Source organism: Pezoporus flaviventris, unplaced genomic scaffold (genome assembly GCF_033815535.1).
Source record: "Pezoporus flaviventris isolate CSIRO_AGI_PZ_B2104156 unplaced genomic scaffold, CSIRO_AGI_Pfla_v1 ptg000013l, whole genome shotgun sequence".
Taxonomy (NCBI): Eukaryota; Metazoa; Chordata; class Aves; order Psittaciformes; family Psittacidae; genus Pezoporus; species Pezoporus flaviventris.
The window spans coordinates 29409741-29431394 of record NW_026892561.1 but is presented as its reverse complement, the minus strand read 5'-3'; the positions used below and the strand labels follow the sequence as shown (position 1 = coordinate 29431394).

Genomic DNA, 21654 nt, shown 5'->3' with positions numbered 1-21654 from the left:
ATAATCTTAAAGTCAGGTTTCTGTGGTGTTTTAATCACTTATTTTAAATAGCTTGCATGAAAATGTAAGGATGGTAAAAATACACCTAGATCGGTTATCTTTGAAATCAAACACTTGAAATACCAAACTTTTCACTTACTTGCTAATTATGTGCAATAAATTCAATTACTCATCATAAAGAACTGTTCTAGTATGTATACATTTTTCTTGTCAAGCACATTTTTTAAATAGCTTTTCTTTTTCAAATCACTGCATAAATACCACGTCTTGTTTGTTTGTTTGTTTAATTACTGGAATTTACAACATGAGTGGGTTTTCCTAGGGAAATACAGACACTTTTTCACTTGGTTGCTGTGTTTGCTGAAACAATCTCTCTTTAACAAAATCTTTTAAATAATGTCTATAGAATACTAATCAGCACTTTGGTATCTGAAGAGAATCTTTCCAGTAATCCCTGGTTTACAGTATTGCCATGGGTGTCTGCAGCAGCGATGGGGGACAGCTAAAGCCCATGGGAGTGAAGGAGGATTTAGGTGTTTGCTGGTTGAGATCTGAATGTTATTTTGCAAAGTTATAGGCTTGGTGCTGAGGTGCTGGGTCCCTTTTCCACACTGAAACGAAGCAGAGGTGGGTAAATAGCACTAATTTTCCAATGGATTTTGTTTTATGAGGAAACAGCAAATTCTAGCCAGGCTTGGGCAATGTTATATTTACCAGCATCTCTTGCCTGCTTACACCTGTTTGGACAAAAGTATCTGTTTAGAAAAGTTTTGGAACAGAGCAGAGGCTCGTATTTTTAGATATTGTTGAGGCTTTACAAACAACCTTTCAGGTGGCTCTGGAGTTGGATGTGGACTGTGGCACATACTGCAATTTGAGCAATCTCCAGGTCTGCCTGCAGCAGAGCGGTCACCAGGTTTCTATAGCAGCAGCAATTCTCTCTTGGTAATCAAAGAGCCTGTTCATAAAACTAAATGGGTAGGATTTGTTTTGCTTTTGACTTCAGTCACTGGTGCGAGTTGGGAGCATGTTTGGATTGGTGGAGGGGAATTGAGCCCCTTTTAAAGGGGGGTATCTCTGTATGAGAAACAAGTGTATCAAAGTAAGACGTGGTGTGATCTGAGCTGCCCGCTGCCCAGGACAAGTAAGAAAGCAAACCATATTTGGAGGTAACTTCAATCTGTGCTGTTCACCTCCTGCGGAGCTTTTCCTGCCAGACTCATTCAAGTCTTTGAGTTTTTAAGAGATACTCCAATTGAGCCTACTATAAATAGCACTTGTTTGAAGGGAGGTAGATGTTAACTCTAGCCTTTATGTCAGGGGACCCGGGCACTCCTGCGTGTCCCTCCTGTTTTCAAGCATAGCAGAGGTTCTGAAAACACCCCTGAAAATTAAATCCTTCAGGAGCTTCAGTGTAGACATCTCCAGGGCATGCTGTATAAAACAGCATCGCCTGAGTTACTCCTGCCTTGTGGGCCAAGGTATCGTTGTTCTCAGTCAGGTGGGAGTTGGCTGAGTTACCCGAGCTCTCCTGTCATTTACAGGTTTGCAGCTGGGAATGCTGCTGTTCTTGTCTGAATGGAGGGGTGGTGACACCTTGTACAGAGCCTGTAGTGGTGGTGGAAGCTCAGTCGTTCAGCATCTGACTCGTTTGTCAACTGAGTAAAGCTGCTGTGATGTGTTTGGCATTTGTGGGGAAGAGAGGCTCCTCCTCCTGCATGGGGAAAGGGGAAGGTCTGTCAGTACTACAAGTCGTGGATGAAAGAGAGGAAGTGCTCCAGCCTCCATCCATCTTTGATGTGATTTGAATCATCACTGTCTTTAATGGCCCCAGTGTGTTTTGGTCCTTTTGCTGAAGCTTAAGGTTGCAGATGACACATGGAAGTTAATCTTAAACTGGTAGAAAGTGGTGGGATGAGTCCTGGTGCTCACAGCCCACCCAAGTCTCCACATTGACCACTAGGAAGCTGGTGGAACTGAACTGCTTAGTCTCTGCCAGACCCAAGCCAACACCTTTCTCCTGCTTGCACCTGTGTTTGTTTGGAATTAAACAAGTTGTACAAAACCAGACTGGTTAATGTTTTTAAAGAAGACTCCAGCTGTAACCTAATCTTTACTTCTTCATGCCAAGCCTAAATGGATCCTTCAAGACCTTGGCAAAGTTTGAGCAATTTATGGTCTAGGGAGATGGGGTGATTTCCACACCCCCCAGCACCAATGACACATACATGAACCAGATGGTTCTGTTACACCTGTCTGCGCCCAAAGGTATGGAGGAAAAGTTATAGAGAAATTAGTGGGGAAATGCGATGCATCAATTATATTTCCTGTGTAAATCTTTTTCTACAATTATAGAATTGTTGCAGAATTCATGATGTATTGTGATTTATTGAAGTGGTGTAGAATTATATTCTCTGTCCTTAACATTCACCTGCCTTGCTGTGAAGACACAAATGTTATCTCTTACTCAGCAGTGAGAGCCACAAGTTAGTAGAGGAGGAGATATGAACATTTTGGTTCATTATTTTTATGACTGAACAGAAAAAGCCAGCTGAGATCCCTTGAAAAAGCTATTTCACCAGTATTACTTTTAATAAGTTCTACATGATTGCATCTGTTTCTGCTTGTGACAATTGCTCTCTCAAAACGTGCAGATTCTTGGCTGGGTGAAATAAAAAAATAAGAGGTTTCACAAGGCACATTCAAACACAGTGGATCAGGCTCCTATCTGCTGTTATTTAGGTGACTGTGCTGTCATTAGTTTGAGTAGTTACATTTACTGTGTTAATTGCTGGTATAGATGTTATTGCATGCTATCAAACCTATTTTTAGGTCTACTATCATGTAGATAGTTAGTAAATAACTGCTTGGGTCAATGTGCTCAGTGGGTGTCATTTCTTGGTAATTTTATTAGCTCATCTCACTTCATCATATGAAAGCTATTCTCTACAAATAAAATGGAGCAAACAGTAGGGATGCAGCAGTCTTGTAAGGATTAAAACATGAATAGAGTTGAGAAATTCCCCCTAATCCAGTGTAGATATTGTATTTATTTATTAATAGCTCAAATTCCCTTTCTAGCCACAAAATGCTTGCAAGCAGGTCACGGTGTCCTTGGTTCAGGGGGCTCTGCTGCACGGCCCACATTCATGTCCCTGGGCAGGACGCCAGCTGGAATGGTGCTTGCTGCCTGCCCAGCCATTGCTGCAGTGTGCCAGGGTTCAGCACAGTGAGAGAAAGCATGTCTCTGCACTCAGCAGGGCCAAATATTCCCTAGGATGCTGCTGTGTGGACTTTGTATGTTGTCAGGTGTAGCGCTCTAATATTGTGATTGCTCTGGATAGCAGTGCTTAAGCCTTACTGCTCCTGTCTTTGCCTTCTCTCTATTACGGAGAGTAGGTATCTCTTCTGCACAGTATAGCTCAGTGTCATGTCCTTGTTTAAAGTGTGATGCGATTGACTGCAGCCTGTTCTGCAGGAAGGGACGTTTGATGTAGGTCTCATCACAGCCTATGGCAATGGCACTCCTTTAGCTACATGGCAGACTCCAAATTACACTGTGATGTGGGAAATCAGGCACAAGCCCATAGCGAAAACTGAAGAGAATGCAGGTAAATCCAAACCTCTTGTTGTTTTTGACACTACAGCAAGAGTAGCTGGTCTGAGATGACTCTGGGGCAGTGGCTCCGCAAGCAGAACCAGTTAGCCTTGCAGGTTAGCTTTTTATGAAGAAGAAGCCACTGTAGTGACCTGAGTATATCTGAAATGATTTTGTTTCCCTGGATATCGGTTTTAGACCGGAGATGCTCAGGCAGCACCCAAGGCAGCCACTTATCCAAGGGATAAGCCTCACATCCCCACATCTCCGCTGGAGCCGGGGAACCAGCCAAGGCGCAAACTAACAATAGTTCAGTGGGTTCAAAACTAGATGCTCAATCAAAACTAGCTCAGAAGATCACACCTTTTTGCAGCCCCTAGCACAGTACAGTGAATTTTACGGAAATCAATCACATTGTCACCACTTGGTAAAAATACCAAAGTGCTATTGACTGGGCAGAACACACACCCCCATGTGATCACGGATATTGGTTTAACATTTGGTGAGAATATGTAGTATGAGGTTTTGCTATCTTTTGTAATATTGGCATGTTGAAGCTATTTAAATCTCTGCACTTCGGAGCTCATCCTTCTGCAGGCTCATTGCAGGACAGGCTTGTGGTGTTAGATTCCCTGCCTGCCAGCCCTAATCAAGGATGATTCACAGCACTGGGTGGTTGGTGGAAGGAGGCTGTGAAGGGAAGAAAGTTGTAAAAAAAGGCTTGGAAATCACCATGCCTTTTCTTTCTCATGGACAGCACTGCAATCATGTGAAAATCAATCAGAACATGAGCAAAGGGGAAAGGGAGTAAAACTCTTTCCTTTTGATCCAGCAGCTTTCAAAATGGGGGCAAATGCTGGAAGAGAATCTCCTGTACCCTCGGAGCAGGCTCTGATGTTGACCCTGGAGTACCTTATTTCTGAGAGCAATTTTACCTTATGGACTTGCACACATCACAAAACCTTTGTTTCTCTCCCACGAAGGGAAACAAAGCACAGACATAGAGCGACAAAGTGCCTTCATTGCCAAGTAATTTATCTCCAAGTACAGCCAAAGGAGCACCCTGTAGGCTTTCAAAATTACGTATTTGTGCACAGATCAAAAGTGGTAGGTTGAAAACCAGACAGCACACACTTCAGATGCCAACTGAGGATTGGGTGCCCTCCTAATGAGGCACAGTCCTGGGGTCTAGGCAGCAATCTCACCGCTCTCTGGTTGGACCCAGCCCCATGTATGAAGGACATAGGTGCTTGTCCATGAATGCCCAAAACCACTGGGAAGATGAAAGCAAAGGGATTGTTCACATCCAATCAATCAGGTGGTTTCATAAAAACATAGAATGATTTGGGTTGGAAGGGACCTTAAGGCTCATCCAGCTCCAACCCCCCTGCCAAGGGCAGGGACACCTTCCACTAGACCAGGTTGCTCAAAGCCCTGTCCAGCCTGGCCTTGAACACTGCCAGGGATGGGGCAGCCACAGCTTCTCTGGGCAACCTGTGCCAGTGCCCCACCACCCTCACAGTAAAGAGCTTCTTCCTTATAGCTAATCTAAATCTCCTCTCTTTCAGTTTAAAACCATTTCTTCTTGTCCTATCCCTACATGCCCTTGTAAAAAAACCCTCTTCAGATTTCTTGTAGGCCTCTTTTATGTACTGGAAGCTGTTCTCAGGTCTCCCCAGTGCCTTCTCCAGTCTGAAGTAGAGAGATTTTGGGTTGGGTTTTTTTTCCCCTTTGGTTGGTTGGTTGGTTGGTTATTTTTTCGTCCAAGGAAGAGGGTTAATGAGTGGCTGTGAATTTTGTGCTTATTTGAAAATAACATGCACTAGTCTGTAACTGAGATTGAAAAGGGCAGAACCATAAAAGTGCTGGGCTTGGAAGAGAGCAGAAGCCTTTCTGCTGGGAAGAGCACTGAGAAAAACTGTTAAATGCCCACCAAGTATACTAATTGCATCCAGTAATACTACTGCACTATACTGTGTGCTGAAATAACAACCGTACTAAAGCTCAACAGCAAGCAGGAGTGGAGAAACCTGCAGTTAAACCTCCATTAATACAAGATGGATTAAACTTTTCTTTTTCTTAATCCTCTTTCGCTGTACTTGCATAATGATAATTTAGGTGTAAAAGACAAATAATGACCTAACATTCCTTTTTTTTTATTCTAAACAGCAACAGCCGGGGCTTCTGGAAATTGAAACTCTGATTTCATGATCTGACAGAGCTGGCAAAGCTGTACCCCATCATCTAACAAACTGCTCGGGGCAAAATTTTGGCCAAGGACATGGGACATGAAGCCAAACCCCTGGAGGTTTTACCTGTCTCTCACCAAGAATCATGCCTGAGAGTGACAAGCCACTGGCAAGCACATCTGCATGAGGAGGTTATTTTGCTCCTGTGAATTTCCTGGTCTTTGTGCAGAGCTGGGAGGAGTCTACTGCAGCACCTCAGGGATGCATGGATGGGCAGAGATGGCTGGAGTGAGGGAGATGTACCACTGCCCTGTGTGGATGATGGACCTACCTAAAGAACAGAGGGACTTCACGTTAATGCCCTACAAGCTTCCAGCTCCACCAAGTGCTGCCTGCATTACCGCTTGGCAGTGTACAACGCCAGCTAGATGTGCATGACAGCAAATAGTGTAAAATAGTGTAAATCATGCCAGACATTCTCAAGACATGCCAACTCCTGCAGCTGCATCTGCTGGATATATGTCCATCTGGATCACCTGGAGGATTCTCCAGGAAGCTCCTGCATGTGTGCAGGCCCAGGGATTGGTAAAAGAGTTCAAGTGCAGATACAAATCCCACTGTGGGTGCAGGTGTTGCTTCAGCCATTAGTACATATTGTCTGGTTATTATTGACAGGAGGGATGCAGACTGAATCATAGAATTATAGAATGGTTTGGGTTGGAAGGGGCTTTAAAGCTCATCCAGTTCCAACCCACTCTGTCAAGGGCAGGAACACCTTCCACTAGAGCAGGTTGCTCAAAGCCCCATCCAGCCTGGCCTTGAACACTGCCAGGGATGGGGCAACCACAGGTTCTCTGGGCAAGCTGAGCTTTGGAAGCATAGCCTGTGTTTCATTTGTTCAGGCTCCCTTTGGCTGTGCTCTCCACAGGCTGCAGTGTTAGTCAGAGGTTACTTATGTCTCATATAATGCTAATCTCGGGCTACTCGTGCTGAGCACTCTGGCAGCACATCTTAGAAACAGAAACAATGCTCATAGCTGCTTTCACCAGCCCACAGCCTAAGGAGTGACGCCCAGTGGGAGGTGAATGGATCCACACCCCATTGCTCTAAGGCAGCATAGTTTGAGCAAGGGATTAAAATGCCAAGTGCTTTAATTTACTTTTTGTAAAATTGGGCTAACATTTTTCATTAAAATTTGTGAGAGTAAAATCTACTCATTGTGCTTTCAGCTGGTGATTGAAGAGGGCGGTTCAGGGTGTGCAGAAGGAGCAACGCAGGCATCACTACAATGTGAGGAGTTAGGTAGGTTATATTTTTTTGGTACCAAATTTTGATTTTACTTCTCAAGGTGGAATTTGCCTCCTGAAGGCCACAGTGTTTTTGCAAATGATACAGACTGTATGGAAGCCCATCAGGAAACATTGACTGAAGGGCTCAGAGGAACTGCAAACAGCCCCGTAAGTGAACACACCAGTCAATACAAGAAAGCACTCCCCACGGAGCAGAACCAGCTGCCTTCAAACCTGCAAAGGAACCATCAGCATCAGCAGCCACTCTCCCTCCTGCTTCCCCACACCTTGCCCTTGCCCATCAGCAGATGAGGAGGGAGCTGCTGCACCACCTCTACAGCAGAGCCATGACAGAGAGGAGGTTCTCCTGGGTGTTTTGGTTTCTAATGGCTGCTGCTTTAAATAAGACTTATGCAAATGTCCTTTGCCACAAACTTATATAACTACCGAATATCTGTCAACTCAAAGTTTGACATGTAAGTGCTGGGTTTTTTTTCCAGTATATTTTATTTTTGGAAAGAAATACAATAGGGCATGATTTTCTGCTTGTGCGTGTCTCCATCAAAGGTACTTTTCTAAAATGAATGAAGCTTTCTGGTAAAGCGTTTGACCTATTTCATCACTGATGTAACAGGTTGCCAAGAAATAAAAAGCAGCCAAATTGTTCCTATTTATTTGTGAAGCTGTGATACAAGGTGTAGTTAGAAAAGCTTCTAAAACTTGAACTGTTTAATGAACCTCCAGTTACTTACTATATGGGCTGCTCAGATACGAGTCAGTAAGAACACCACAAAGTTTTGTCTAACAAAGCCCTATACATTATATTTTCCTTTTTTCAGCTAGAACTGGTTTCTGCAGGGAAAAGTTTCCAGAAATGCAGCCTAAGGTTCAATAGCCTGAAAGAAATCGTGCTGCAGAGCTACCCAGTCTGCCACACTTAATGAATAGCCCAGTGCCTGCATGGGCTCTCGTCTTCTCTGCATGTAAAATATCTATCTCAAAAGCCATATCCAGACCCAAAACAAGGTGGTGGAGGCACCCATGCTCTTTCAGACAGGGAGAAGGTGCCAGGAACATGAAATGCTGCAGAAAAGCCCTGGGAAACAGAGGAGAAATGCTTTGTCTCTGCTAGAAGGTATTTTCCAGGATAGACTACACTGTGGACCCCAAGGAGGTACAGTAGGTACTGGTTAAATGAGTGCCAGCATTGCTTTTGCCAACATGGGTTGTTTGCCACTATGCTCTCTGCCTGCAGTATCTCCTCTGCCTTTGCAAGCCCTGGTAGAAACGAGGCAGGAGGAACCTTGCCTTGTGTTACTACCTGAGACAAACCCATGATATCTATCTTGTGCTGACATCAGGTAGCAGCTCTTTGGTAAAAAATGCTATTGAAATCTTGACTGTACTTTCTTTCCCTATTAAGTTATTTCTTACAACTTAAGCAATAAACCTTGAGGCAAGCAATGTGGATTCATCCACCAGTTCTGGTGGGGAGGTGTATATCTTTCTGGAGGCATCTGACAATAGTTGATTTTATGATGCAAAAGTGAAGGTTATCCAGGTGATATCTTTTTTCTTGTTTTCCATACAAAAGCATGCATAGGTACCTGTTGGAGGAAGCAGACTTTAGTCACCATCTGGAGCCAGTGCATGCCGGTGTGACTCCACTGGCTTTAGCATTTCTATATGGAAAAGTTTTAGTGCTGAGGAAAACAAAACTAATGGACAGTATAGAGACAGCTACAGCATGTGTTAAATGCTTGAATGTTTCCTGCTAGATCTGCAGTATTTTCCTGCTTATGCAAGAATCATGAAGGTGGCTGCTCTTCTTTAATGTGTGTGTTTTGTTAGATTTGGCCGAATGTTCAATGATTTGCACAAATAAGTCCATTTCCTAAGTGAGAAGGAAAAAGTCCTGTCCTCCCCCCAAATAAGCAGCCAGGCCCCTTCTTTCTGACTTCTGTGGCCCCAGATTAAATGCTTTAAATTCTATTTTATAAACAAAGTTGTGTCAATTTCACAGTGTTGGTATAGTTAAAATTTAGTATCTCCTGATGAAGTGTTAGGTTGAATGAAATTATTAGTATGGTTATAGTTTATATGCAGAAATTAAACGTGTTTACACAGGGCTTTCATGGGCATTAATGTTACAGCTTTTCTGAGAAAAAAAAAAAAAAAAAGGGTACAAAGAAGTACCCAAAAAACCCTATCACTCCCACCCAAAAGGCCCATAGCCTAATCAAGTTATGCAGGTTTTGGGAAAAAAAATGGTAACCAAACAATGCAGCTTCTCTGCTAGGTAAAAGCCTCTGTGGGACCACTGTGGCCACACAGAATCTCTTCCTATAACTGAGACGGAGGTTTTACTTGCAGAGAACAGAGCAAGCCTGTGAAGTCTTGCAGGCTGTGTATGATGCTGTTACCCATTCTGTGCCCCATCCGAACGCTGTGGATGCCTGCCCTGCCTGCTGCCAGTCCTGCAGCACCCAGCACTGTGCCCGGCTCCCACATCGTGAGGAGAGGTGTATGGCAGTGCTGAGCGGACCTGATGGCAACTTGCTTCTTCAGCCTGCATGAAATCACACACCAGATCCTCCACTACCAACAACCAGGTAGGTCTGTAAAGGGTCCCATCACTTTATTTTATTCTGTTCACATTTAATAACACAGGCACAGCTGAGATTTGAAACACGTGACACTAGGTGTTGTGACTGGTTCATTTACAGAGACATGTTACAAGTGAGTTCACATCTTCAAATCTTTTCAAGATTCCAAAATTTCTTGTTTCCCTGAGTTGCATGACATCTGCCATCAGATCTGCCTGTTGGTCAGTGACTGAGAGAACAACATTGGTAACAAGACAGATGTGATTAGAGGTTAAATGATCCTATAGCACTGCTGCTGATTTGTCCCTTAATTTATAGGTTTGCATACATCAAACCTGTGCTTTCTGTGAGTGCTGGAGTGGGGAGCAAGACAGGCTCAGGCACCACACTGAGGAGCAGCAATCAGCCCCCTGGCCCTAGCAAAGCACTGGATGGCATAAAAGACACTATTTACAGAAGAGGCCAAATTCTCTTTTGGGTTATACCTGAGCAGCACCATCAGCTACAGGTGTAACAGGTGGAAAATGGCCATCAGTGTTAATAGGAGTTTGAAGGCAGTAAGACTTTTGCTAACAGACAATTCATTATGGAGCATCAGTTGTGGACCAGCTGGATAATAAATACCAGAACAAAGTAAATAGAAAGCTGCTATTGCGCTTGCATGCTCTGAAACTCTATTAACTGATCCACAAAATCTACATGTTGGTGTGAAAATAGATGCAATATAAGACATTAACATAAAGGACGGAAAGTTTTCTGGTTTGCCTTTTAATGGCATACTTCAGTTATAAAGATCAATTGAATTTAAGATTTTTATGGAGGAAGTATGAGAACATGTCTGCCTGCGTCTCCCAATGCAGATTTTTCTATTACTTTGTCAGGTCACATGGGTTAAAAAAATGTTCTCAATTTAATACTACAGCAAACTAGTACAAGTACACACCGGGCTTTATGGAGAAACACGGTACTGGTAACTGACTCATATATTTTAAACAGCAAGAAAGGGTTTACAGGCAGGAGACCTGTCCTCAACAAACCTCGGGGGTATGGTAGTGCACAGCATAGGAGCAAGTAACTACAGAATCATTACAAATATCAAAACAACTAAAAGCTTCCAAGTTCAAACACATCAAGTCATTCACAGACAAGCTGAATAGAATGTGTACAGATGATTTAACTAGTAAAATATAACAAAAACAAAACTAAAGAACTTTGGTGGGAGATTGCATTCCATATTTTCATAGCATCACTGTAGTCCTCAAGTCAGCATTGTCCACTGTCCTTGTCCCTCTAGTACATACTTAAAACAGATATTTGAGTACAGTCAGGTTCTAAGTCACTTCTGTGAGGGCATTTTTTTTTCTTTCTACTCAGATATGACATGAAGGTTGTTTATTTTTATCCATTTTATTTCTTCTTTTTTTCAGAAATCATTTTCCTCATTCAGAGAAAAATATTTGTTTATTTAAAAATCAAGATTATGAAAAGTGTATCAAATTCTGTGTTCACTACTCCAAAAAGGCCATTCAATTTTCTCTTTGTACCATCTGATTACATGCTAGCAAAATTTTTAGCAAAAGTAAACTTAACTCTGGAATAATTGATCTCAAATTAGCAGCTACTGAAATCACAGAGACTATCAAGTGGACTGGGCTATATTCCCCTGTTCAGGATGGTAAACCTACCTCTCCTGCTAAAGTCAGCGTTAAAAATCATATGGGAAAAAGTAACAGAAAAACAATACTTGTGTGTTGCCAAATTCCGTAATCATGTGTCTCCTTTTATGGTCTCAAAATTTAGTTTTTTGTTGGCTTGTTGTTATATTTTGGGATTTTTAGTCTGTAACTGCCAACATTACATCTTTCAGGAAATCCAGATGGTGACAGAAGTACAGCTTTAACGTTTCAATTCGTATTTCTTTCTCTTTCGTTATGGCTTTCTCGGAAACATGGGTAAGTGATGCTCCAGTGCTGGAAATCAGGCGTCATGTGATAACACTTGGTTCTGTCCAAACACGCAAACTTTCTTGCTTTGTGCTGGAGAGTCTTTTCTTTGGAAGGGGTTTGAGTCCAAACAGGCGGCAAGCAGCAACTCGGTACTTCTTTGACATGATGTTGTAGAGGATGGGGTTGATGGCTGCACTAAGGTAGAAGAGAACAAAGGACACCAAATTGCAGTACTGGCTGATCACTGCTATCTCCAAGGATCCAGCTTCAAAGGATTTGGAAAATAAATATCGTCCTACGTGAAAAGGCAACCAGCAGAGTATGAAAGCAAATACCACCACAACTAAAATAAAAACAGCAGAAGAAATTGTGTTAAGAATTAGTATTAAAATATGGGAGATTAAAATTCTATTTTAAAATTATATTTCTTTAAGAAATTAATCACAAAGTTTGAAAATGCACCCCATATGTTTTCAGGTTCATGTCTCTCAATACAGTTTCTGAGGTATAAATTAGCAACACTTAAAACACATTGATCAAATCCAAACAGACTGTCTGTATATTACACAACTAATATGACATAGCACACTTCCAACCTATAAAACTTAGGTTTTCATAAATAGAGAATGAAAGAATCAAAACGGTGACAAAAACAGCATGATGATCTGTCATCTGCAGTGTATAACAAAAGAAAACTATGTATGATGTGATAGACTCAACTCTGTGGTTTATAACAAAGAATGTAATCTCTGGAAAGCAAAATTATTTAAGGCAAAGGCCCAAAAATAAAACAAACCACCAGAATGTGGACTTCTAGAGCACACACCGCAAGGTAAGAACAGAGAAGTGGTGCACCCCTGCAGTTTGCCCGTTTTTTGGAACATGAGTTACTCCAATAAGAGTAAAATTAAACATATATACTTCATAGTTATATAGTATATATGTAATATTATACTATCACTATGATTGTGTTTATATGTAAAAATAATGTATGTAGAATAATAGGAATGTGTGAGCTTTGAACACTTGCCCATTTGAATTTCCACCCTAGAGAAAGGGAAACATTTTCCATTTATTTCCTGTGTGTTATTGATCTTTCTCACCTTTCTTATTTTTCACAATGCTTGAGTGTGTATCTGTTAATACACCAGAGAAAGAAAACCCAAAAATTTGAGCAAGGTGTTTTTGACATTCTTAAGCCATTTTCACCTGTAAACCTGTTCTCCCATGTTAGCAATCCTGCTTTCTCATGTCAAGTCCCAGCAGATAACAAAATTCAAAGAGCTAAGAGGAATTGTTATAGGGATCTTTCCCCAACAACTTCCTGAACAAGCATTCCCACGTTTAAATAGATACTTATGCAGGACTTATGGTGGGCTATAAGGCACAGGGCTGAGGTTCAGAGTACATTTTCATTTTTCAGGTCTGCATCTTCTTGAGTGAACCACTTCAATTTTTTCCTTAGTATCTTCACCTACAGAATTCAGATAACGCTTCCCTTGCTCACAAGTGGAGCTTAATCCATGTAATGAATATTACCATGATGGTCATTACGAACAGGCTTTTAAGCATAGTCAGTATTTTCATATGTAGACATGTATATTCCTAGTCAGAAATAGACAGTTTGATCTTCACTCATGCAGAATCACCTTGATTTCAATAGGAACTGGGTATGATAACTCCTTTGCAACGGCATGTCTAGATGTTTAATTAAGGACCTAGAAGCATAACCTTTCTCTACAATTTAGAAGAGGTGCTGATGCTAATCCCATTTACTTGATGTTCCATGCAGAACATCAACAGCAGTGAGAGCAGATTGTATTGAGTATCTGCTCATTCTGAGCCCTTGTTAATTTCTTTTCTTTCCATCAGACTGTTATCATTTAGAGAATATTGGCTCCCTGTCAGAGGATGGTCTTGCCACTGTCTTACTTGGTTGTCAGACCTTGTAAAAGGAAAAAAAGGAAAAAGGTGTCTGAAATACTGTAATGGTTGTGGCAATGCTTCAGGGCAGGAATAAACAGTTATTATTTCAAAATTCTTTATAGTTAAGTATGCAGAAATATAAACATGGTAGTAATATATGCTAGCAATTTACTTATTCTAAGTAGACATTCATAAGCCTGAAACTCTAGAAGTGTAAATGATGAATTACTTCCAAGGTCACACCAGACTGAAGTAATCCTATTGATCATAAAATGTAGCTGAAAGGGCACAAAGAATGCTGTGGGTTTTATTATTCTTCCTGCTATTGCATAATAATACAAAAAATCAGTTAGGCTCCCAGTTAATATTTAAAGGTACTTAGGACACACCGCCACCTCTTCATCTATCTTATTAGCCCATCACTTCAGCACAGCTTAAATGAGCACAGCAGAGCTGCTGCCCATGAAACCTTCTTCACATAAAGCATCTCATTGCTGCTGAAATCCATGGGTTGACTTGCACTGCAGAGGACTTTTGCTTCAATAAAGGCACTCAGCAGCAGTAGGATTCTGCAGTTTTCAGGCACTAAACTGCAGAACAACTTTTTGATTTTGTGCATTGAACTCCGCAACATGCACTGAGTTAGTACGTTAAAATTTGTGTTTCCATGTGCCAGCAATATCTGTCGTTTAAACCATTTAGCGATGTCAATATACAAAGTTAGGAATGACAGTGTCTGTCATCTTGATCCTGTCTTCTTGAAGTCAGTGAGAATTTACAAGATCACAGACCTCAAAGGAGATGCAGTGCTCCCTGTTCATCACATCCTGGTGTCTTGTTAATATAAGAAGGCAGATTAATTTTACAAGCACGGCCATGTAAGCTTATGATATAACCCCAATTTGCTAAAACCTCAGCACTCTTTTCATGTGAAACTAAATGTACATCATATCCTGCTTTGCTTAGTCTGCAGTTCAACTTTGTGGCTTGAGAAAGGTTTCCTTTTGTTTAAAAATGAAATAAACTATCTTTCTGTAAATAACATCGGTACTCACAACCAAAGAGGAAAAATGTTAAAGAAATCTCCAAGGCACTAGCTAATTATAACCATAATATTTGTCCTTGCCAGTGATTGTTATTAACATTTAACTGCTCGAGAGTCTTCAGCTCAAACCAGTTAGAAACAAATGTAGGGAGACAGAAGAGTTATTCTACAATAGCTTGAAGTGTAGCACTTTGTATGAAGCGTTTTCGATAAATGCTTTCCTTTGGAAACAGCTATAGAGAACTACCAAGTGTTCTCAGTCTTTCTCTCTCACACACACAACACACAGACACAGAGACACAAACACATGCATCCTTTGGAAAAACAGTGCAAGAAGAGTCGTACCTAACATTTTCACAGTTTGCTTGTTGTTCTTATCCCTGATGACAGTGTTTGGACCAATGTTCTTTCTCTTTCTCCTCCAGAGCTTCCTCCCAATGAGGCTGTACAGCACAGTCAGGCAAAACACAGGCAGGAAAAAGAAGATGCTGGAGGTCCAGACCATGATTGTGAGGAGCCCTGAGCGGATGGCATACTCTGTGGCTCGGCACTCGTTGGTGCTCAGGGGGTTTGTGCCATTCTCATGCTCGACCCCCACCAAGATGAAGATGGGTCCAGCGCTAATGAAAGAGATGCCCCAGAGGAAAAGGATGACCAGCTTGACCTTCCCCTTGGTAATGATCACTTTAGCTCGGAGGGGAAAGCAGATGGCAACATACCGTTCCACGCTAAGGGCAGTGATGTTGAGGATGGTGGAGTAGGTGCAGCTCTCGCTGATGAACTGGAAAAGCTTGCAGAGGAGATCCCCGAAATTCCAGGGCCGGTACTGCCAGAGGCGAAAGAGGTCCAGGGGCATGCAGAGGAAGATGAGCAGGTCGGAGAAGGCCATGCTGGATAGGTAGAAGTTGGTGGTGGTCCTCATGTCCCGGAACCGCGACACCACCAGCATGGTCATGAGGTTGCCAATGATCCCGATGACGAAGAGGAGGATGCAGGCTACTGTGATGCCTGTAAGCACCGGTGCGGGAAACAGGTGCAGCGGGGGCTCGCCGCCCGTCCGGTTCTCCGCGTCGCGGCTGCCCGCGCTCCCCTCCCGCATCCTGCCGCCGCGGGCTGCGCATCACCGCCCGGCGCGCCCGCGGAGATCCCCGCGCCCCCGCAGCCCCAGCCCGGCCTCCGCGCCGCTGCGCGCCCTCCGCTGCGCTGCTCGGGCAGGTGCGGAGGGCGGGGAGGGACGGGCGGCCCCGCCCCGCCGCTCTCGGGGTGCTGCTGCTCCCCCCCGGCCCCGAGGTGTGGGGACAGAGGGGCTGGTCCTCGCCGGCGCGTCACGTGAGACGTGGGTGCGCTAGCTCCGCGGGCGCGGACCGGCGCCGCGCTGCTCCGGGGCTGGCGCCGCAGGACCACGAACTAGCCCAGCCCCGCAGCGCAGATCCGGCGCGCCGGCAAGGTCCGCACCGGCAGCATCGCTTAAACTTTCTTCCCAAGTCCGGGCGCGGGGCTGTGGGGTTTCAGCGCTTCCCACCCAGGACAAACGCTCCCCGCCGGCACCGCTGCCTGAACCGCTCCTGCCCGGGGTGCGGGTACCACCAGTCGCTGCTGCGAAGGGCGGTCGAAGTCTCCAGAGTGCGGTGCCTCCCTTGCCTGCAGCAGGGATGCCGCTCCTTGCCCGCGCACATACAGTTGCTGGTGCCCGGGGTGCGCGGTCCTGCGCGGCACGTGGAGATGTCGCGGAGGGTATAGGAATACAGGAGTGGCTGCAGATTCTTCCGTCTCGTTTCGTACCTTTGCCCTTGGATCTTGGCAGGAGCCCGGTAAAGGCTCCAGTTCAGTGAAGCTGCAGTCATCACTGTCTTCTACACGGTTTATCTACAATTAAATTTTGATTTGACATGTTTCTGTTGTCCTACGCTCTGCTCCATGCAGACATTTACATTTCTGTTCTGTGTGTTTCGCCACTGCAGGCTCATATATACTACTAAATGACAGTATTGTATTTGAGAAGGAATCAGACAGAAGCAGCACAAGGTGAGACCAGAGACAGTAAAATCACACACACACACACACACACACCCCAGCACACACACACCCCCCAGCACACACACACACACACCCCCCAGCACATGCACACACACACCCCAGCACTCATTTCTCCGTCTTCCTTTCCAACTCGTCCTCTGAAAGTGTCTGTGAGAGTGTGCTACTGCCCAACCTCTTTTCACTCCTTTCTTTAATCTACCCAGAGGAGCTACATCCTTTCCCTTGTGCCCCATGTCCCAGGTGGCAACCAAGGCTTCAAATCCATGAATCTAGTTTAATTCAGCTGAGAAACAGCTGTATGAGTTTTTTCCCATACATGGCTCCCATACATGTTCACCTACTAGAATTATGATTTCACAGCTGTGGAGAGATAGAGTGTAAGTGCTGTCTGTGCTTGTTTCTGTAATTTGCTTTCTGTCCTAATGTAAGCATTAGCCTTAGTGCCTTCCCCATATCCTAATTTGGACTATATATTTCTGCAATTTTGTTGGAATCAGTACTCATCCTCCCGCTCTTGAACCATGAGATAGTTTTGTAGCAAGTTACTCAACAGTTGCTGAATTTTATGGGGATGGCTACACATCGATTGCAGTTGAAAGGAAGAAAGAACCTAATGTGCTTATCACTTAGTTTATCCAGTTGTCTATGTAATTGTTTTATAGGTTTCTGAAGAAAAATCACAGGCTTTACGCCACCGATGTACAGTTATTTCATACTAAAATGTTGTGTCAAATCTAATTTAAATTACATTGCACCGTGTTATGAAGGAGCTAGTAACTGTCTCTTTGTTTAAACTGCCAAATACTTAGTATTATTATAAAGAATTATTTCACTTTGGGATTATTTCACTTTGGGATTCTTTTTGTGACAAATTCTCAGGCCAGTGATATTCACTGCAGGATGTTGGTATTTAGCAGATAAAATGATCTGAAGGTATAAATGTGACTTCTCTGTGTACTGAGGATCCTTCATTCTAATGAAATTCTTTCAGGTTTTGCTGAGCTGTATCTTGTAAAAAATGACCATTTCCCTTTCCCCAGGGAAAGAGAAAGCTTCCTTCTTTTTATTATTTGTACACACTGATGTGTGTAGCAAAATCAAGTAGCAAAAAGTGAGGTACCATGATACATATATGCTGAAAAAATTGAGCTAATAATGTAGTGATTTAACACTTAATTCATTGTGAGCTTGATGTGTTGAGTGACGAGCCCATGGGATCAGAAAGCAGTTGTGCTTTGAATCCAGCAACACTGAGCCCCTTCTTATTTGAAGGGTACCATGAGTCAAAGTCTTCTCTGGCTGCTCTTCCTTCATGGGGTCAGAGCCAGAAAAAATGTTATCTGAGGGAGAAGGAAAACAGCTCCAGTTTAATGACTCTTTCTGATTTTTTTCTCTTTTTTTTTTTTTTTTCAATTGTAGGCCAAATTTTGATGTGATTATAAAGAACTGACATCTCACAAACTTTATGATAATGAGTTCCTGGCTCTGCTTTGCATATGCTGAAGGACAATGGTGAAGATAGCAATGATAGAAGGTATAAGAACTGAGAAAGAAAATAGCTTTAGGCTCCAGAGAGTTATTTATTAGCCCTCAGATGCAAGAACAATACTTTTATGCTGCCTTAACAACTGCAGAAAAGATTGAAATTGCTAATGTTATTGGGGTGAGAGAAATTAACAGAAAGAGGCTGAAGTTAAATACTTTTTATGCTCAGTTTTATCCACTATCTGGATGTGTGAACAAAACATACATTAACAAATAATTTTTAAAAGTATAATGGACATTTACCTTTCATGGAACTTTTAAAATACTGGTGCTTCTTTCAGTACCTTTAAAGCTGTGTTGAGCACTGAAGAGAAGGTAGAAGAGAGTTTCTTTTTATGGAGTTTTGAAATCTCTCTCCTCTGTTCCATTCTTTCCATTTTCTTCTCATCCAATGAAGCTTTAATTCTTGTTTATATCATTGCTTGTTGTCATGGGAATATCTGAAGGCTTTGAATATAGAATGATTGTGGTTTTATTGTGAAGAGATGAAGAAACTGGAAAACAGACTTCAAGGGAGAGAGCTCCCATTTAAAAATGACGCACCTCCAACAATTCACAGAAAACCAAATGCAGGAGTTTTTGTTATATTCAGGGGCAGAAGATGTTTTGACTTCTATTATAAGTGTATTTTAAGAACAGAAGGTGGTATTTGGTATATGCTTTCAAAGATTATGGTTTTGCAACTATCATCAGTGAATAGTGTTGACGAAATAATGGTAACCTAACTTCATACCGTAAAACCCAGAATGTGCTCAAATCACTTTATAGTTGTTTATGTGGCAGTAAACATCTTCAAGCAGACTTCAAAACAGAGTTAGTTTATTTATCAGCAAAGCGGTGCTTTAATGGCACTAATTCAGAGGCATCTGCTTTAGACTTGGGTTTTCGCTATTCTTCAGCTCACTGTGCCCCTGGGTCATGCCCTGGGCATTCATGTCCCTCTTCTTTAAATTTGTTCACCAATTGGAGAGAGAACATGGCTCACTGGTGTCATGTTTTAACATCAGCTGGCAAGTAAGCGCTGTGCAGCCACTCGCTCCTTTCTGGTGGGATGGAGGAGAGAATCAAAAGAGTAAAATGACAAAACATGGGCTGAGATAAAGACAGTTTAATAGGGTACAGCAAAAGCTGCATACAAGCAAAGCAAATCAAGGAATTAATTCGCCACTTCCCATGGTCAAGCAGGTGTTCAGCCATTCCCATGAAAGCAGGGCTCCATCACACTTAATGGTCACTTGGGAAGACAAATGCCATCGCTTCGAACGTCCCCTGCTTCCTCCTTCTTCCCCAGCTTTACATGCTGAGCATGATGCCATATGGTACAGAATAGCCTTTGGGTCAGTTGGGGTCAGCTGTCCCAGCTGTGTCCCCTCCCAGATCCTTGTGCACCCCCAGCCTGCTCGCTCGTAAGGATGTGTGAGGAGCAGCAAAGACCTTGACTCTGTGTAAGCACTGCTCAGCAGTGACTGAAACATCCCTGAATTATCAGCACTGCTTCCATCACAAATCTAAAATATAGCCCCATATCAGCTACTATGAAGAAAGTAAACTCTACCCCAGCCAAAACCAGCACAATTTGTCACAGGTATGTTTGCTCTGAGTTGAAAGTACAAAGTTTTTATTAAATAATAATTTCTAGCGTCAGAGTAGTAGATGTGTCCTGTAACTTTAATTTTTTTTTCCGTATCATTGGACAGACATATATTTTTGATCTCAAAAGATTTGCCAGTTTTGATTAAGCTGTCCTGGCTTTGGATGGAAATGTTCACCTGACTTACGTGTGTTTATTAATATTCCTTATGATTTGAGTTCCGATAGTGCCAGAACATGCAGGATGGGATTGCATGGTTAATTATTCTCAGCCATCCTTTCTTGTTGATACTTCTGTCTCATGTTAAACGGGGAGTGATAACTTGGCTCAATTCAACAGCAAATCTGCAGTTAATCCACTTTTCCTTCACCCAGCAGTTATATGTGCTAAATAACCATAATTGAGAATAATATGAACTGAGGAATTTACAATTGGAAGTATCTTGAGAAGGAATTTGTGCCTTGCATTCTATTGTGTTTAAATTGCTGGTTTCTGAAAGGCAGTTTGAACAACTTTGCATTTCCTAATGTTTGCTGATGCTGTGAGTGTTATATAAGTGATGTGCTCATGAAACTGGGACCTGCTTAAACCAACAGGCTTCTGCCCTAAGTTGCAGTCTTGTCTCACTGACAAGACCAAAGCAGTTTGACAGCATTTCTGTCATGCCCTGGTGTCACAACAAAATGTCACTTTTAAGACTTATAGAGGAAATTAATGGAAATGTCTATACACGTTTGGATTATGAAAGTCTCAGGAAGAGGTGTGGTATTACAAAGCAATAGTGATGTAGTGGTCAGGCAGTTAACTGTGGTATCCTGGCAAGCAGATTTTTAACAGGATTTTTAACATACGATATAGCATGCAATTCAGTTTGTTACTAGAGAAAAGTATGGAGAACCAAGTTTTGGAAAATTCTGATGAAAACTGACGTAAACTTCCATGTAATTCTACATAAAAAAAACCAAACCCAAACCCAACCTGTGAAAATTGGATCAGACCCAACAATATCCTAATTCATCTTCCATTTCTGCTACTGAATAATACAAGGTGCCTTGGAGGGATGAACGAGATCTTGTCTCACTGTGCCTATTTATGCCATATTGATCATTGCATTCAGTCTTTTCTTAGAACCTAATATTTAGATGCAATCTGACAACTAAAATGATGAATTTCAAAACCTCAGTGTATGAATCAGGCTTTTTAACTGTTTGCATGGATTACAGCAAATGCATCCCTGATCCTGAGTAGGCAGTGAATACTGCTGCAATACAAACAATAATAATTATATTTACTAAGGCAAAGAGAGGCAAAAAATAGAAGTCCATTTCCATGAAGTAATGGAAGGTACAATAAAAGCCAGTTAATTTGGCATGTCCTCTTTCCCATGGGAACACCAGAAAAGTGAAAACCCTTTGCTAAAATAAAAGCAGTCTGTAGGAAAGGAATAATTTCTTTTGAAAACCTGCGGGCATCCCTGCAATTTGAGGCTGCTCAACCCTAGGCATGGCATACTGGTTGCAGTGGAGTTTGGCATGGATGGGGAGAGACACATACATACACAGACCTACACGTCTGATTACTGAGGCTTGAGGCATGCCCATCTCTTCCAAATAAAGCCTAACACAAGCACTGGGCTAAATGTATTTCTTTAGCTTATGAGTCCATTAGGGAGTTACTCCTTTTGTTAATCACATAGATGTTCAGTGTGTGTAACAGTGATGTGGGGGTCTTCCAGAGACCAGTACAGTGAGTATAATAATACAGTGGGGACTGCGAAGAGAAGGTAATGTCAAAAGAAGACACACAGAGATGAAATAGCCCTTGTGGTGACTAAGGTGGAGGCAATGTTCCTGGAGGCTTGTGCCCCAAAAGCAAGTGGTTT

At 42.5% G+C, this 21654-nt stretch overlaps 1 protein-coding gene across 1 annotated transcript; it reads right to left on the bottom strand.

Annotated features, from left to right (window-relative positions):
• Positions 1-9699: 9699 nt before the first annotated feature.
• Positions 9700-16104, bottom strand: GHSR (growth hormone secretagogue receptor). The gene is made up of 2 exons (XM_061452539.1): positions 14945-16104; positions 9700-11971 (listed from the first exon to the last, which is right to left on the bottom strand). Exons 1-2 carry the CDS (start codon positions 15696-15698, stop codon positions 11667-11669), a joined length of 1059 nt encoding a protein of 352 aa, XP_061308523.1. The 5' UTR covers positions 15699-16104; the 3' UTR covers positions 9700-11666.
• Positions 16105-21654: the final 5550 nt, after the last annotated feature.

Coding starts and splice junctions, on each gene's coding strand:
- GHSR (XM_061452539.1), bottom strand. CDS start 15,698: ATGCGGGAGGGGAGCGCGGGCAGCCGCGACGCGGAGAACCGGACGGGC. Junction 11,972..14,944: donor GCAAACTGTGAAAATGTTAG/GTACGACTCTTC, acceptor TTTTTATTTTAG/TTGTGGTGGTATTTGCTTTC.